Below are 19,134 nucleotides of genomic sequence, written 5' to 3'. Positions count from 1 at the left end.
TCTTGTAACAATAATAGGTTGAATAACTTCTCAATCTAGTATGATTTTTAAGTCTCTCTGTATAAAACAGCCCCCTTGTCAACTGCATGTATCTCACCCCCACATCATGGTCCTCAGCAGGGACCTCTCCCTCTTCCTTCTTTGTGGGAATTTCCTTGGAGAGAAGACTGTAGGTGGTGACAACAATGTCATATTCAGAGAGGCTGTACAAAAAAAAAAAAAAAAAAAAAAAAAAAAGGAGGAGATGCTTGTCACCAAGGATTCCTGATGGGTGTCATTTCTGCAAGCAGGCAAAAGCAACACTCAAGGATAAACATGTAGGATGCTGTTCTGTAAGAGCCAGTGCTTCAATCAATCCTGACTCCCTATGCCTCCTACAGTTCTACTATTGGGGGCTTCTCCCCAAGACAGCTCAGCCAATAAGACTCCCGCTTAGCGCTTTGCTTCTCCTGCGCAGAATTGCCCTGGCTTTGCACTTACGCCTGTACTTGCTTGTTCCGGTTGGGTCCATGGTACAGACAGACCCTCAGTTTGCCACTGCTTACATGTCTCTCGACCTCCTTTTTCCAGTGGTGGATCAGGGATGCTGGACAGATGATTAAAGTACCTCGGGAGAGGATGACAGCGGAATCTTAAATAGAAAGACCAGAAAAGGAAGAGGTTTCAGAATCTTCTCATTAGAGTACAATTAAGATGGAATTTCCCAACCAGCTGCCTTGACGTTTCAAACCTATCTATTTAGAGGAGCAGGCCCACTTTTCCCATTCACATGGTTCTGCAAAGTAGATGTGACTGTCTTTAAGCGTTTCAGTTCAGTGTATTCTTGTAGTTGTACATTTTGGAGAAAATCTGTACAATATTAAAAATATCACATGTAAAACAATATTTTAAAGATCAGCTTATTTTTCATGTAGTTGACATACATTCTTTTGTTGCTATTTAGTATTAACAAAAATGTCATGCATGAAGCCTCACTAATAATAAAAATAAGGATTTCAATATGAAGCAATATGAAGCACTGAAAGACTAAAGTGCCTTATTATCACACTTCATTATTTCTGTTTCAGCATGCTGAAAGTCTAGAAAAAAGCCAGAATGTGACATCTCATGAAAATAGTCTATGCAAATATTTAAGTTTTGTTTTAAGACAAAAAAAATCCCAGTAACATTTTTGGGAGGAATAAAAAAACCTCACAACAAATTAACTGAGAATGGAATTATCACTCTGAGGAAATAAATGAATAATGAATGTTGATATGTACACATGCACAGAACTGGATACACTGGTGCAATCAGAACTTGAAAAGTCTGCAGGGGTGGGCTTTTTCCCCCCAGACTGTAGGAGGATGTATGCAATCTCTACTTGGCTTTAGTACAAGATATGCAAAACATTACTTTGTTTTGAAGCATAGAAACTAGGTATAGATTAAATACCCATAGGGAATTCTTTCCCTCACCATCAGAGATGGAATGGTGTTTAGTTCTCTGTATCACATAGTGCTGGCACAATCCTCCTTACTGAGATTCAAGGTGGGGAGGGGGATTACACAAAAAGAATCCCACAAATGAACAGTCATTTGGATCCCAAGACTATATCCAAGGGTAAATGGTAATAGATGAGTTCTATAGCAGTGCTTGGATTTCTCACAGACACATCCTTCGCAATCTTGCTAGGACTTAGACCAGTGGTCCCCAACGCACTGCCCGCGGGCGCCATGACACCCACGGGAGCATCTTAATGTGCCCGCATCCTGGCCCCCAGGAGAGCACCTGCCAAAATGCTGCCGAATTTCAGCGGCATTTCGGAGAGGACGCCTCTCAATGACAACACTTGCCGCCGACAAGTGATGTTATCAAGTAGTATCGCTCCCGAATTTCAGCGGGGACGCCTGTCAATGATGTCACTTGTCGATGGCAAGCGGTGTCACCGAGAGGCATCCCCACCGAAATTCGTCGGCATTTCGGCAGGTGCTCCACCGCCACAGTGGTCCTTCGGCTGGCGCCCACCAGCCAAAAATATTGGCGACCACTGACTTAGACTAACCAAATTGCATAATATCCAACAAAGATTTAAGACAGACCTATAGTTCCTACAGACAGGCGGGCAGGCCATGATCACACACCCAGTTTCTAAACTCCACCCAACTGAGGGGCACATTTAAGAGCTTGCAGAAACCCCAGGGACAAACAAAAGGGGAAAATGTAGCCTTCCGATATTCATGTGCAACTCACTGACTTCAGAAGGAGTTACAGATCCAAGGGCAAGACCGTATATTACTTGAATATAATGGAGCAGTAGGCATTTGCCTTAATCCTGGCTAAATGGAGACAGACTACAAATCCCAGCATTCACATCTCTAGCCTGATTGAGTGGAGCACTATGATCCCAGCATATACCTTCTGTAGGCTGCATCTCCAGAGCTACCTGTAGGGCAACCACTTTGTAGCACACTGTGGATCAGACTTTGGCCAACCAGGTACCACAACACATGTTGCCCACACACAATGCACATCTTTTAGAGAGCCCAGACATTTGAAGTGCTAGCATTGTGTTGCAGTATAATTGTTTTATACCGTGTTTCGACAGCCACATTTCTAATTTCTTCTCTTTTCCTTTCCCCTTCTCTAGCCTTTTCTGGGCCAGAATGAGTGCAATCATTGTTAGAGTCTTCCCCAGGCCCATATCGTCCGCTGGAAAGAAAAAGTAGAAGGAAAAAGTCACAATTACCTCATGGAACGAGTATGCATAGCACAAATCTATGCTGAAGCATCTCAAACTCACAAGTAACACAGTATGATATTTGTTGATCTTGAAGAACTTATTACCGCAAGCTATGATTTGCTATGGGCTGCTAACTCATATTTGGATGTGATACAAGGAAAACAGGATTCTCCAAGAAATGGAGCCTGACTAAAATACAGCTTTCACCAATGCCACCATAGTGGAGAATTAATTACAAGACATGTTTCTGCCAGTATAAATGCATCCGAAAAGGATACACTGCATCATGTTGCTTACCCAGAATTCCTCCACATGGTCTCTGACTCTCCCTCCAGAGTAGCCATGCAAGTGCTTGCTTCTGGTGCAGCAATAATGAGACCTGAAAAGATTAGGTACAGAATGTAAAGTGTAATTGCAGTTCAGAGACCTTGCTCTCAGACAATTCTGTTCTCAATGCAAAGTTGGTCAATAAATCAAGTTCTGTTCTAGTGAAACTCTACACTCAGCACTTGTTTGTATTGGTTTGGAAAGAAAGCTGACAGACATCTCAGAGTGGTACTAGTTACTCTGAGATCAGACTTTTTGCAATAGGAAGACACTATAAACGTTATAAGACAGCCTAACTTGTGCTAGTACTTCACACAAAAGCTGGAAGAAATTTTTAAATGTATGATATTTGTAAAGAAATATGAAAGATATTTTATGAGCACAATGTCATTTTAAAAGCTTTATTTTACTATGAAAGCTCACTATCTGAGAAACAGATCTATACAGTGTAGGAAAATTTAAAAAACAATAAGTTTTTATCCTTAGGAATCATGTCTAGCAAATAATGCAACTTCTGACACAGTATGTTATATTATTGTATACGCATCCAAACTAGTTTATTATATGACCTGTAGTGGAAATCTGAGGTGTTACTGAGAGTAAAGGAATTTTTTCATGACTAACTGCATATAGCAACAATCAACTCCTAATAATGTTGGAGGAGGTCAAGCCTGACTGACTATTTTTTATTCTCTTAGTATTCCTCTACTATCTAGTGTATAGGACTGATTTCTGTACTTGTATAAGGCAAAAGCTGTTTTTAATAAAACAGACCAGCTGATTGTGGCAGAGAGTTGGCAATGGCATCGCTATCAGCATTTTTATAGATGTCAATGACAATTAAAACTGTCCAGCAGGGACAGATTTTCTTGTGGATCCCCATACTCTGTTCACGCAATACTATGGCAAAAAGGGCTAATATGATCTTTTGATATATAAACATGGGAGTAGTGAGTCTGAGGATGATTTTATCTCTGTACACATCACTGGTGAGGCTGATACTGGAATACTGCTTACAGTTCTGATATCCACATTTTAAAAGGTTTCAGAGGTTAGTCTGTATCTGTAAAAAGAACAGGAGTACCTGTGGCACCTTAGAGACTAACAAATTTGAGCATAAGCTTTCGTGGGCTACAGCCCACTAAAGAGCATGTTGAAAAGTTAGCTTATCAAAAAGATTGAGAGGTGACTTGATTACAGTGTCTAAGTACCTTCACAGGAGAAAAATGCCCCAGGTATTAAAGGGCTGTCTATTCTAGTGGACAAAGGTGTAACAAGAACAAATGGCTTGAAGCTGAAGCTAGACAAATTCAAATTAGAAATAAGGCACAAGTTTTTAAAAACACAGTGAGGGTGACTAACCACTGGAACAAACCACCAAGGGAAGTGGAGGGTTCTCCATTTCTTGGAGTCTTCAAAGGATGGATGCCTTTCTGGAAGATGTGCTTTAGTGAGGTTATGCTTTGGGCTCAATACAGAGGTAACTGGGTGAAATTTAATGGCCTGAGACATACTGGAGATTAGATGATCTAATGATCTTTACAGTCTTTAAACTCTATGAAATATGAACTGCTAAAACGTTTTGCAGCACATAGCTGCAAAATTTGGGAGCTAACTGTATTTACATCCTTCACTGTCTATTCAGCAGAGAGTGCTCTAATCCACAACACAGCTTGAGCTAAATTCTGTGGTAGATTAGAGTACATACAAAAAGAATAAGAAGTGGGCAGATGAGTCTAAGGTCAGCACAGAGGATCGTAATTAAGGTGATGATCAGAAGAAGAATGAGTAGCAGAAGAACTGTGAAGAGGAATGTACTACTCATGCCATGTACACACAGAGAACTTCAGTCGCTAGGCCTGCCCACTTGACACCTTTCACTAGTGCCAAACTCACTATTCAAACCATCTCAAGTTATTTTCCTGTGGGGGGGAAAAAAACATGTGATTATGTATTAAGAACTGTATCATAATATACACACACACACACAAGGGGGCTGAATTTTGGTTGTACAGGCAGCCTTAATCTGACATTTCCTGACTGTTGAGTGAGGGACTTTACATCCCAAATAACATTCTGACAGCATAGTTTTTGTGTGTAATATTTAGACTAGAGCAGCACCCACAGAACCCAATCAGGATCAGAGCCCCATTGTGCTAGGCGCTCTGGAAATACATACGTAGACATGGCCTCTAGCCCAAAGACTTTGCAATCTGAGAGAAGAAGAAAAGTGGTAAGGTTCCAATGTAGCTGACAGAACTCTAAAAATCTTCTGGTAAAACTGAGGATTCATGTGTCACTCACAGAACTGCAGTTTGATCTTCCCACATAAAAAAAAAAAAAAAGAAGTGAAGGACAAAGTTCGTTTTTTATTGATGCACCTCTTGGCTTAAGTGGAACAGTATACGTAAGGCACTACGTTTGTCTAGGAATAGGTAATACGTTGGAATGATCCATTTTATAGCATAATCCCTGACATTATGTTTCATAAGATTACATGAAACTGTGAATCAAAGTGATTACTGCCTCCCTTGCTACTGGCTCACCTTCAAACCAGATGGGTCCTCAGCCACAATCTCCTCTGTGGGGCAGGATTCTAGAGATCTGTGAAGATGGTTAATGGCATCACTTGTGGCACTGTGCACAGCACTAAGTCGATTTTCAGTCATTCTACCTCCATACAGCCCCTGCACACTGGAGTTTGCTAGGAAAAGACACATAGTGAATGAGGACTGTTTATAGCGCTAATTCCCACTAACAGGCTCAGAGGCTAAAAGGCCTGGTTAAATGGCTACAGGCTCTCAGAAAACACCACAGTGCATCCCCCAGTAACAAACACGATCAGTGTGGATGAAAATTGATCGTTTTATTTAATTAATGAATATTTTTTTAATTTAAGTTAAATAGGTTTATTTTTAAAAATTTAAATGTGAAACTGACAACCTAGGTTAAAGCTTAAATCTATTAAAATCATGTAAAATTAAATACAAAAAATATTAAGCACTATGTGTTTGCTGCCAAGGAGGGAAGGAAAAAAAAAAAAAAAAAAAAAAAAAAGTCAAACCACTGAACTAGTGAAGTTACTGGCTAAGTCCCTGGAGCCAAAGTTTGCTGAAGAAGTGCTAAACCAGCTTTTGTCATTCTGCAGGTGCAGAGAGAATATTTTCTTCATTGCAGTTTATTCAATTAGTTCATTCAAACCTTAAGAAACCAAAGGGAGTTGAAAAAGCAGAAATGTTTGTTTTCCCCTCTTCCAATCCATGAATAAACACTAGGTGTTAGAGGATGAGATCTATTAGCTTTAAAATCTGGAAGGACATGGTGTCCAGAAACAAATCAGTTCAATTCACTAACTACAGATAATACTTCCCTTGTTTGATAAATCAGTTTTAAATGCAAAACATGCTTTAATAAAAACTTTGATGAACTTTTTTTCTTATGTATCCGGAACATTTTAGTTTTATTTAATAAAAAATAAAACGGTGCTTGTGTATTTGACTGAATTTGAACTTCCATCCAAACAGAGTAACACAAATTGCAAGTAAAATTAATCATAATCTAGTAAAGAAATGCATAAGTCACCATTTTTAATAAAAATGTAAAAAATTAAGAATCTGAATAAATGTAAATTAAGCTATAAAAATGCTTAAATAAATGTGTATAGATATAGAGAAAAAAGTACAAAGTGTAGTGTAAAAGCTATATTTAATTGCAAACAAACATGTTTTAATGGTTACCAACCAATAAGAATCCTTTAGAAAAACAAAAAGTACAATGCAAAACAAAATTACAACTGATTATTTAAATCAAGATTTCCTGCTTGCTGATTCAAATAACCTTGATTTAAAGCAATCCACTCTGCAAGGAATTAGTATCTGATCACACCGCCTAATTCCCATCTGCAACGTAGAGCTAACTTTTTTTCGTATACGTTATAGGCTGCCAAATTCACCTACCCACGAGTTCTCCACTTGCTTCAGGATGGAGAATAGCATACTGGGATCTACACTCTGCTTAATGAAGGACCATGTCAGCAGCTTGCCAGAAACCAACCTAACAAAATAAAGCAAAGTTTCTGACTCCCTGATGTACCCTGATATTCCTTCCATCAGGATTTACTCCTCAAGATACCTCATTGTACTTTTCTCTACACTAAGATTCTACAGAAGAAAGCAACTAGAAATTTACTGGAATAAGAAGCTCTTGCTCATCCACAGAGTTTAGGATTCCCTCCAAACTGGTGCTTGATTATGGTACCTAATCTGAAAAAAGACAACTGCTAGCCAACAGGTAGGCCTAGTTTCTTGCTGCCAATCCAACCTTACCTCCGTAGACATGACTGTAGTATTGACTGGGTCCCAGAGAGGGAGCTGAGCTGCAGCCATGCAATCCTAGAGAGGTTTTAGCAAGAGAATCCTGGAATGGCTGTGGGTTTTTCAGATGCACAGTCCCGGGGGGTTCATTGGTCGTCCTGCTGAATGGGTTGCACAGAGATTCTTCCCGATTGTCACTACTCACACTGTTGCCTGTTTGAGAAGGGAAACATTTAAGATTAATGGCTCAGCAATGGACTTCAGTCTCTCAGTTTTAGGTCACTATTTAAAGTGTAGCACAGAGGAGAAAGGACCAAAAGGTTTCACTTAACCAAGGACCATTCAGTGGCCTGAGACATGAGAGTCTCATTTCTGTTCCCAGAGGATCTGGTCCATGTTACAAGGGATGTCCTTCTTGATACTCTCAGCATGCACAAGTGCCCAGGAACAAATGGCCCAGTGAATCTGAGAGGTTCCATCTCATCGACAGATGATTAATACAGTTAATTAGGTTAGTGAATTAACATATGGGATTTATGAGGAAACTCCGAAGTATCCGCTCAACCACATCTGGCCACAAAATGGCAGATGAAGTTTAGCATATTGTACACCTGAGGCAAAACAGTTTAAATGCCTTGTACAAAAAGTAGGGTTCTCAACAGAAAGAACAAGTTAATTCTTAGGATACTGGTCAGTTAGACACAGGAAGTATACATGACTTGCCTTAAATCATAGTCAAGTTACTGGCAGAGCTGAAACAGAATCCAGAAATTCTGGAGTCCAGTCATGTACTCTAGTCAATAGAGAAAACCACCTCCCAATTAAAATAAATCAACCAACCAACCCACCCACCCTCACAGGCAAGAGAAATTTAGTATATGCCTTCATTCATTTTCAGTTGTTTCAATTAATATAGTGTGTCCAGCTTCTTAGCATTCCCATGGCTCTACATATGCAACACACTACGTATGAAATTGTACTTTTTATAACCATTGTAACTGGACACACCACTTGGCAAAATTCTGACCATCCCTCTTACCCTTCTCTGCACTTTCTGCTGTCGAGAGGCTGAGAGCACTGAGCGCAGCTTCCAAATCCTGCACTTGCTTTAATAATCTTTCACCTTTGTCCGGCAGGGCCTGAACATTCACTGTCGCCAAAGTGCTCTGAAAAACAAAACCCAGAATTCACGTCTTATTTACTTGGTACTAATATCCACCACCAACTACTTCCAACCAGTCTCCTCTACACAGGACAGTCAAAAAGTCAGAAGTAAAAAGGGTAAAATTTGCATTCTAGGAAGTTAGATATTTTAACCTAATTCTGCAATCTCCAAAATATTTGTAAGTGTAAATGTAGTTCGTATAAGGGTTATATAAATCTCTTGAGCACCTTTAACCAGAAAATAAGTTAACTATTATTAAATTTTAGGGGAGGGGAATTAGGAACCCCTGATTCCCTAGGATTATGAGAAGGGGGACACAACCAGCTTAGTCTAAGGATCTCAACAGCTCTCCAGGGCACTCAGTGTAGATTGCTTTCTTTATTTGTTATTTTTACTCTTTTCTACACCATGTTATCCAACAGAAGCAACAGTTCTAGCAGCAAGGTCTAAATTCTCTTTTGACTTATGCATGATTGACAAAATTTCTAAGTTTTCAGATCTTTATTATTAGTGATTATGAACAAGACCGAAAGAACACAGCTTGTTTTCTCCATCCCAGAGTAAGTGTGCAAAGCTGGAATCGTAAACATTCTCCATGATGTCTTTTTAATGAGAATCATTTTTTCAAATTACCACCACACTTTTAAAAAAAGTGAACCATGGCTGCAATTTTGGGTGCTTCCCAGAGTAGCTAGACAGACATGTACTAGCTCTACTCCAGCTAGCACACTAAAGATAGCACTCAAGCTAGTCTCTCAAGTACAATCCTGCCTGACCCTAGGTACGGATTTGGGGGACTAGCCCTAGCTGTCACCGATCCCACTGCAGCCACAGTTATTTGTAGTATGCTAGGTCAAGTAGAGATAGCACGTGTCTACCCACTCAGGAAAGTGCCCCCTCAGCTGCTATGTAGACACAGCCTAAGGTGCAGCTCATATGTTCCTACTATGTTGCTGACATGGCCCTCAGAGAAGAAAATACTAGGTACCCCCAAGCTAGAGGATATGAAGTTCTCTCACAGTGTTTTAAGTATATATATATCCAACTGATGTGTGTCTGGCCTGAGTTTTCAGAAGCCTGAAGCGATCACCTTTCTCTAAGCACTCCAGAGAGAAACTGCTCGGTAGGAGTTATTGATTCTGACGGGGTTGATGCAAACAGCTGCCTCGAGAATGGGAAGAGGCAAAGTGAAGCGTATAATAGAAACAACAACCTTCTTCTGTTTCAGCTGGACTGTAAGATGGTTCTGAAGGGCTTTGGTGTCCAGGGTTTCTTCCTTTTGCAAAGATGTTGCAACTCCTGAAGAAGAAGAGAAAATCCTTTGTTCACTCTTCCCAGATCTCTCACGAACTTCCCCCTGTTGCAAATCCAATACCGACCCATCAGGGTAGTCTTTGCCCAACTCGGAAGAAACAAACACAACTTCACCTTCATCACTGTTACTATTTTGATTTGCACATTTTCGCTCCCCTGGCACTATTCCTGCCTTTGATGGTGTTGGCTGTGCCACTGGGCCTCCTTCAGAGGGCACTTGGAGAAATGCTGATAGTATCGACAAGCCTGTAGCCTCCTGGGAAATCACACACTCTCTGGGTGTCATGTTCTTCTCTCTAGCCTTTCCACCAGAATCTACCTTCACTTCTATTCCTTTGCCCCTGTTGCTTTTTGAGTCGTCCTTTCTGAGCTGCTCCTCTCTCGGTGGCTCAGTGCTTGCTTTTTGGCTGTCAAGGCTTGGGGATGAAGGCTTTAGTTTCCTTTCTTTGTGCAAGGCATCTTTCGCTGGCTTCGCAAATGCCTCCTCCTCTACGTGCTCCGAGGATTTCTCAGACTCTCCACTGGTGCCATCTTTCTGTTTATCATCCGAAAGGTTTCTCTCTTTCCGAGTCTCAGACTGACTTGATTTAGCTCTGGACCCTGTTCCCTCCCCAGATTCTGTGTCACTCCTCTTCTCCCCAGACTGTTTTTTCTTAATCTTCATTCCCACTGGCGGCTCTCTTTCCATCTGAGATTCAGATGTCAATTTCTCTTCCTCCTTTTTATCTAATGCCTGCTCTCTTTTTTCCTTCTGTTTCCCTCCTTCAGTGGTATTTTTCTCCCTGTTGCCTTCACTAAGCAGCTTCCAGGAGGACAGTTCACAATTCTTGTCTAGAACTTTGAATGGATTTCGCTCACTATTGAGATTATGGAATAGCTCTGATGCATGCTGGGATTCTGCATTTACTGGCGGTTTGATGGCTTTGGAATCCTGCAAAATATGTAAATAAAAATTCATTCTTCAGTAAATGAATTAAGAAAGAACATTACCCCATCATACCCTCAACCATGCCATAACCCACTCAAGAAAGAGATCAGATTCTGTGAATATCACCTTTCCCATAATTCCAGCTAAGCTACGTCAGAGCCGCCTGTGATGGGTTAGATAACAGAAACCCCCTTGTGTAGAATCCAGTCACAAAATGGAGATTCTGAATCACATGGGCAAGTCACATGCCCATGCATGACTCAGGACTTGCAGGTAGCAGCCATTACCCACATGCTACCTTGAACGTCCTCAGGTAGACTTCTTATGTGGATTGGAGTATTCCAAGCTCTTTCGCTGTTAAGTGCTTCCTGAATGAGCACTTAACTTGCACATTTTTTTCCCCAAGAAGTGACCAAATGTTCTAACTAAGGTCTTGGCTACACTGGCGCTTTACAGCACTGCAATTTTCCTTGCTCAGGGGTGTGAAAAGACACTCCTGAGTGCAGCAAGTTACAGCGCTGCAAAGTGCCAGTGTAAACACTGCCTCAACGCTGGCCAGCGCTGTAAGCTAATCCCCACGAGGAGGCGGAGTACCTGCAGCGCTGGGAGAGCTCTCTCCCAGCACTGGCGCTGCGACCACACTTGCACTTCAAAGCGTTGCTGCGAGAGCACTCCTGCAGCAGCGCTGTATGACTGCAAGTGTAGTCATACTTAAGGCTACTTAGAAATCAAGCAAGTCTACAGCCAATGTTCATAACATTCATAACTTCAAATACAAAAATGATACATGCATAGAAATAGGATTAATACATTCAGTAGATCATAACCTTTACGGAGGTATGTTACATGGCATATGTAGCATAAAACACATTCTAAGCATATTTCCATAAAGCCTTATGGGAAGTACCATCACACCGCCATCCTTCTGTTTAAGCACTAGTAAGCACTTGGCTGTAGAAGGCACTATTGAGAAGCATAAGGCTGATTCCTGGCACCCACTGACCCTCCCCAGGGACTAAGCAGAATGTCTCATCAACCATGCAGCCTCTGGGAATGGGGATAGGGAAAAAGAGAAGAGACCACCACAGCTGGATACTGAACGCAAGTTGCCCACAACGCAGAGTACTCCCTGTACTTTGGCCTGTAAACAGAGGCCCCGGCATGCAATATTTCAGCTTAAGAACAGCAGATTGACACCTTAAATCAAGATGGAGCACTGCATACGGGAACCCATAGCCCTTTGCAGGTAGAACTGCAGATTGCATAGTGGACAAATGTAAACAATTGCACACTGTGAGCAGCAGATAGCTTAAATATAAATGACACACATGTACCTGCCATGGGATGCTCCCACACCACCTCTTCCCTTCCATCTTACTTTTAAGGCATCGATAGCATAGCCTAGTAGACCATAAAAGAAAACATAAGCTGTGAAAGCAAGTTATAACACATACCAGTAAGTTCTGTCACAGAGGATCTTTACAAATTCAGTTTGCACAAGCAGCGTCCCAGACAGCCTCTGGATCTGCACTTTACAGGGATTTATATGCATTTAGTATATCACTTAAGATCTCTGGAAACACAGACGAGATCAAATTTAGTAACTGCCCAATGCACAGCTTTTTATAATATTAAAATCCTCTGGAAACATTCGTTTCCTCTGCTTATAGTTCCTCTCTTGCTTTGAAGCAAGAACTGAAGGTGTGGTGACACAGAACATTCAACACGATTCAGTCACTGATTATGATCAAAGTGTTGGAAACCCCTCATGCGTTTACCAAAGCCCAAATTTATTAGCCTTTTAAGAGACAGGCTGTGCAATGCATTTCTTTGAAGCTGAGGGGGAGGGGAGGAGTTAGGCTATGGAATAAGAGAGAGGCTTCTTTTTTAAATTGGCAGCTGACAAACAGCTCTGTGAGATGCTTTTATTGGATTGCAGCTGTTTTCTATTTAATCGTGAATTTTAACTGAATACATGTTGAAAGCTTATGTGGGATATAAATATAAATTATTGTACCAAAGAAAAACCTGTTATGATAACATAAGGTTGTTACTAGTAAATAATTGGATCACTGAATAGAGTAAGTTGGTTCTTAATATGGAAGGAGCCAAAATTTTAAAAGATTTTGAATAAATTAATGAAAAGAGGGAAGAACAAAGATAAGAAACCCTTGTTTAAGTTTTTCAAGCAAGACATTGGGAGTCAGAAAACTGGATTCCGTTCCACCAACTACTTGCTTAACCTCTTAAACTCAAGTTTCCAAACTGTAAAAAGAGATAATATCGATCTCATAGGAGACTGCACAAGCAGTTAACAAAAATGTGTTAAATCAAAATCAAAACTACAAGTAGCATTAACTTGCATTTAGATGTATCTATATGTGAATGTATAGATACAATCAATCACCTATATGACAGAAATGCCCATGTGACAAATTGAGGAAGCATCTATTTAATAACACACCTGTGTGCTTTATCACATAACTATAACACCTGCCCAATAATCCATCTCCCCAGGATTAATTCTAACATTTCCAATTGCTGAGCAGCTTCAAACAGTTGATGCTAAACAAAAACCATCAACCTGACAAAGAAATGTTTCCTCTCCACCCCAACTGCAGAATTTCCCTTGAAAACCATACATGTCTGAGGCCTACGATGGTCCTGGGCCAGCAACAACTTTAGTGTCCAATATCCAATGGCCCAGCAGGACTAGAAATGGGATATTGACATCACTGAAGGGGAGATCTGAGCCTTTCTAGGGGGACCTGGCTCTCATTTTTAGTCCTGGGCTGGCCAGAGCTAGACTAAATTCTGACATTTTTATGTGCAGGATTCTATTTTACGTCATTTTACATTTATTAGTGTTAATTCTCTCTGTCTGAGCTCAGCCCATTTGGACTCATGCTGACTAAGATACAGCTTCACAGGCACAAGGATACAAAGAAAAAGTACTATGATTTTTTTAAAATCTCTGTACTAGTCCTAAAATAGATTTTCCTGTAACGTGTCATACAGAGACTACATGATGCCATTCTATAAAAGTTATACCAGCACTCGTATTTGATGATCTAGATAACTCAGAAATGGCTTTACCATGCATGATTAATGTGATCATCACAAACTCATTCCAGTAAAATCCTTATATCACATCACTGTGTACTATCTATACAAACTATATCTAGCCAGCAGAAACTAAACTTTGGGTACGACTACACTACGGGATTATTCCGATTTTACATAAACCAGTTTTATAAAACAGATTGTATAAAGTCAAGTGCACGCGGCCACACTAAGCACATTAATTCAGTAGCGTGCATCCATGGTCCGAGGCTAGCGTCAATTTCCGGAGCGTTGCACTGTGGGTAGCTATTCCATAGCTATCCCATAGTTCCCGCAGTCTCCCCTGCCCCTTAGAATTCTAGGTTGAGAGCCCAGTGGCTGATGGGGCAAAAATCATTGTCGCGGGTGGTTCTGGGTATGCATCACTCATTTCTTCCTCGGGAAAGCAACGGCAGACAATCATTTCGCCCCTTTTTCCCTGGATTGCCCCAGCAGACGCCATAGCACGGCAACCATGGAGCCCGTTCAGCCTTTTTTTTTTTTTTTTTTTTTTTTAAACAGTCACCGATGTGTACTGGATGCCATGGACAGAGTGATACTCCAGCACTACACAGCATATTCATTTGCTTTGCGTGATACCAGAGACGGTTATCAGTTGTCTGTACCATCTGCCTCACCGTAAGTTGGCAATGAGATGAAGGTTATCTGTCCCTCTGTACTGTCTGTTGCTATCATGGTGCCCCTGGCTGAGATCGGCCGGGGCAAAAGCAAAATCGGAATGACTCTGAGTCAATCCCTCCTTAGTTCTAAAAACAACTCAATCCTGCTAGATATAGGCAAGTGTACTAGAGACCAGTGTATCAGAGAGCACAGCTGCTCCGTGTCAATCCCGCAGAAATGATGAGCTACAGCCATTCACCTGTTGCTCCCTCTTCCCCAACCTTCCTGGCATCAGGGCAGTGTCCCCCCCATTTGTGTCATGAAGTAATTAAGATGCAGGAATAGAAACATGACTTGTTAGTGAGATAAAGTGAGGGGAGGCAGCCTCCCGTGCTGATGAAGTCAGGCAGGACATTAAGCGGTGTGGAGGAGAAGAGCCCAGCATCCCACTGCAATGATAGTCAGGCAGCACGGAATCTTCTTTACACTGAAAGGGAGGGACTGATGTAGCTCAGCCCAGTTGCTTATGATAGGACGGTTACCGCCGTCTGTCCATCTATTGGAATGACCAGGAATCGTTCCTATTTTACCCAGGCGCCCCCTCCGGCCAGCCTCATTCCAGCCAGCCGGGGTATTCAGCAGTTATCAAGCATTGAGCACTCCCAGGTGATAAGGACGGTTACCATCTACACCATCTGCCACCAGGGAGGGGAGAAGAATACTCCGCTTCACTGCGTAGCATCCCATCTACCAGCAGCATTCAGTAGACATAGGGTGACATGAAAAGAAGTCAAGAAATGATTTCTTTCCCTTTTCTTTCACGTGGTGGTAAATTGAGGAGCCATTCCCTGAACCACGTCGGACAATGTGTTGAACTACAGGCATTGGAGCTCACCCAAGAATGCAATACTTTCAAGACTGCTTGTGGACTGGATAGCTGGATCCCAGTACCCCTCACTTCATGAGCGTCCATTTGAGTCTCTGGCTTCCGTTACGCTTGTCACGCAGCACTGTGTAGCCTGGAGATTTTTTCAAACGCTTTGGCATTTCATCTTCTGTAACGGAGCTCTGATAGAACAGATTTGTCTCCCCATACAGCAATCAATCCAGTATCTCCGTACGGTCCATGCTGAAGCTCTTTTGATTTGGACTGCATTGCCACCCGTGCTGATCAGAGCTCCACGGTGGGCAAACAGGAAATGAAAATCTAAATTTTGCGGGCTTTTCCTTTACCTGGCCACAGCATCGGGTTCAGATGCTGTCCAAGCGGTCACAGTGGTGCACTGGCGGATACCGCCCGGGGCCAATACCGTCGAAATGCGGCCACACTAACCCTAATCTGATATGGTAATACTGATTTTAGCGCTACTCCTCTCGTTGGGGAAGAACAAGAAAACGATTAAAGAGCCCTTTATATCGATATAAAGAGCGTTGTAGTGTGGACGGGTACAGTGTTAAATCGACTTAACACTGCTAAAATCGGTTTAAACGTGTAGTGTAGACCAGGCCTTTGTTGGGAGCTGCTTTTTGTAGGCCTTGTGGTGTCGAACACACATACAATCCATCCAATTACATCTACAATTTAATATTGTAAGATTCATAGTGTTTTAAAATGATGCCAATTTCAGTACAACAAAAACTTCCCACCTCAATCCAGTTATTTACATTCTATTCTCTTTGGAACTGGAAACTGCCATATTTGAAAAATAATGTGCAAACCTGCAGAAATGTATGCACCAAGCACTACAGTGATTAGGCTGTGATGCCACAAGAGGGAAGAGTTATCCCAGCTTTTCAAATTAATGAGAATGACATGCTGTACATGTTCCCTTTGGACAAACCTACTTGTATTCTTCTCTGTCCTGTTGCTGAATAAGAACTTGCAGCTCCACCATATACTTCTCATGGATCAAGCAGTAGGAAGCAGGAAGACTGAAAGTGGGGGGAAAAAGAGATTTGAGCTGCCTGAGTAAGAGCAACAGAAACAAATGCCTAAGGCAAAATCCTTTGACAAAGATCTCAAAGACTCCTTTGCTCAGAGACACAAAGGTAGGTTGGGTTCACAGAACTACACCTCTACCCCAATATAACACTGTTTTCGGGAGCCAAAAAAACCAAAAAACTTACTGTGTTATAGGTGAAACTGTGTTATATTGAACTTGCTTTGCTCCACCAGTGCGTGCAGCCCCGCCCCCGGAGCACTGCTTTACCATGTTATAACTCAAATTTGTGTTATATCAGGGTAGAGGTGTAATAGCTCATTGTCAGAGCCCCCCAAATAGCACCAAATGCACTTAAAATTAATAAAAGGGCTAATCTCGTCTCTCTCTCAGTTTCTAGCACTTAAGATACAGAATGCCAATTACGTAACAAAAACTCTGGTTTTTGTGTACCACTATTAGCCTGGGTCTTCTATATTGTTTTGGTACAATTTACAAAGTGGGTAGTCAAGGTGGGAGACAGTTGAATCTCTGGTTTCTATATAGAAAGATTCAGAGGTACAATACTGCTATTACTAGCTAATCTGTGGGTGAACTGCAGGATGGTCTATGTGGCTACATCTACAAATCACAGTGGTTTGTAGCCCACGGTGAGTGTATATGATGTATATGGGCATCCGAGTTGAAGGTATAAAGGCTAGTTGAAGATACGGGTTGCCATTTGGCATCCTGACAAATCCCCTTTACCTTGACTACAAAAAAGTTGATAACTGTTAATCAGTTGGTGTGATCAATCTGTTGGCTATCATGACAACTAGTATTATCTCATTGTTCCTTTGTATTTCCCCCATTTATTTGTATCTCTTATCTTAGTCTTAGACTGTGAGCTTTTTGGGTCAGAGACCATCTTTTTTATCTGTGTTTGTACCACAGGTAGTGCAACAGGTCCTGGTCTATGACTAGAGCTCCTAGGAACTTTGATAATACAAACAACAGGGGATTAAGATATGTTTCTGCCTTCCCATTAAACCATTCCAAACTCTGATTATATGTTTAGACAGCACTGCCTCTCAGAACACACATACAGCAGCTGTCTTTGCTTAGTAATGAATATTGTTACGAAGTAATCTGAGAGCATCTCCAACATTGGAAAACCTAAAGTGACACACGCCGCATCCCAGGTTAAAGGGTGCCAGCTCAGCATCACCCCCCTGAGCGGGGTACGTGCGCAGAACAGGAACATCCCCATCTGCTAAACCTACTGTGCAGGACGGGTGAATCCGCACGACGCCTGGTCCCGGACCCCGCACACGTAGAAACTTTTCCCTTTGCCGGGTCCATCGCGAACGCCTGTTTTTAGGAAACAGAGAGACCCTAGTGGGGAAGAAAAGCAGCCTTGTGAGACCGGCCCCAGCATCCGCTCCACTCGAGACCCGGGCTTAGGGAGCGTCTCAGCCCAGCGACCCCCTCAGCCCCCGGAACTCCCCCACGCTCAGTTTGGGGACCCAGCCCCAGGGACGCCCCCGGTCTGGAGCCGCCCCGCCCACAGGAGGCCTCCCCAGACAGCCAGGCCTGCACCTCGCAGGGCGATCCGGGGGATCCCCAGCCCCCGACCTCAAGGAGCCCCAGCGGCACGTCACGCGGACTCGGTCCCTCACCGTGCCCCGCGCACCGAACTGCCTCCATCGCCTGGCACCAAACCACCGTGCCAGCCGGGAACGGGCAGATACTCCGGATATAGCGATCTTAAGCCACACCTCCATTCAGCATACAGCCAATCCGGCATATTGTCCCCGCCCATCAGAGAAACATCGGCCAATTGGAGCGAGGCAAGGATGGGAAACCAATCACAGCGGAGCATCGCCCCCCCTTTTCGTCTTTCTCTCTCTGCGCGGGAACCAGCTTTCGAATGCTGGGGAGGAAGTGGCCAAGCTGGGGGACAGTTCATTGGTGGGAAGGAAACCAATGAGACCTGGCGAGAACTCCTGCTAGTCATTCCGCGCAAACAAACCACGTGGGAACTTTAGCCTCGGCCAATGGGAGTAGGGAGGGGGGGTGTATCTGCCTGGCAGGGGCCAGTGATGCCCGTCGGATCCCCGAGTTCAGGCCTTGTCCTTGTTCCCCTCAATAAAGAAACCGGGTCCCCCTGCTCCAGTGCGTGATGTGTCACCTCAGCACACACCTTCCCCAACCCAGCTCCTGTGCAGTACGTACGGCCTGGCCTTGCCCTGCCCATGGCAGGCTACAGTGACCAAATAGCCCAATTTTCTACGGACAGTACAGAATTTAGGGTCTTCTTCTTGTATAGCTCCTATTACCCTCCACCCACATCCTCATATATCAGACTTCCTGTTGGCCACCTATGCTGACCTTGGCCAGTGCTTTTCTCTAACTACACCATCTTTAATCTGACAGGGGAGGGAGAGGATATTTAGCACCGCGCAAAATCTCTAGCCTCCTAAAGTCTCACGACTCGCCGGCGGCCACAGGTATTTCTCAAGTCTCCCCAGTACAGTCACAGGTAAAATGCCGAGCAAAGGGAAAAAGACAGGAAGCCAATCCCATGCCTCTCTTCCTCCACCCCTTGCCCAAGTCCCTCCCCGTTTGTCTGGCCCATTGTCCTCATGCCCCTGGCCAGCCTGTTTCCCTTTGCCACTCTGAAACGTGGCCCCACGTGCAGGCCCCCGGGGCGGAAGCAGGGG

At 42.9% G+C, this 19,134-nt stretch overlaps 1 protein-coding gene across 2 annotated transcripts in view; it reads right to left on the bottom strand.

The window, feature by feature from the left end:
• TTF2 (transcription termination factor 2) overlaps positions 1–18,208 on the bottom strand; it is a 40,434-nt gene extending 22,226 nt beyond the window's left edge. Inside the window, exons 1-12 of one of the 2 annotated variants that reach the window (XM_032783077.2) lie at positions 18,091–18,208; positions 17,695–17,806; positions 16,338–16,424; positions 12,104–12,170; positions 9,741–10,772; positions 8,402–8,528; positions 7,375–7,575; positions 5,596–5,753; positions 3,020–3,101; positions 2,575–2,691; positions 481–631; positions 98–203 (exon numbers count right to left, since the gene is read on the bottom strand). In XM_032783077.2, the coding sequence (XP_032638968.1) occupies positions 98–203; positions 481–631; positions 2,575–2,691; positions 3,020–3,101; positions 5,596–5,753; positions 7,375–7,575; positions 8,402–8,528; positions 9,741–10,772; positions 12,104–12,170; positions 16,338–16,424; positions 17,695–17,806; positions 18,091–18,118 (2,268 nt within the window). In that variant the 5' untranslated portion in view covers positions 18,119–18,208. The remainder of the gene's footprint in view (positions 1–97; positions 204–480; positions 632–2,574; positions 2,692–3,019; positions 3,102–5,595; positions 5,754–7,374; positions 7,576–8,401; positions 8,529–9,740; positions 10,773–12,103; positions 12,171–16,337; positions 16,425–17,694; positions 17,807–18,090) is intronic. The other variant, XM_075072377.1, reaches the window with a different exon arrangement.
• Between the last annotated feature and the right edge of the window lie 926 nt (positions 18,209–19,134).

This window comes from Chelonoidis abingdonii, chromosome 1, assembly GCF_003597395.2.
Source record: "Chelonoidis abingdonii isolate Lonesome George chromosome 1, CheloAbing_2.0, whole genome shotgun sequence".
NCBI classification, from domain to species: Eukaryota; Metazoa; Chordata; order Testudines; family Testudinidae; genus Chelonoidis; species Chelonoidis abingdonii.
Note: the sequence above shows the minus strand (reverse complement) of the source record. Positions and strands in the feature narration are given on the sequence as shown.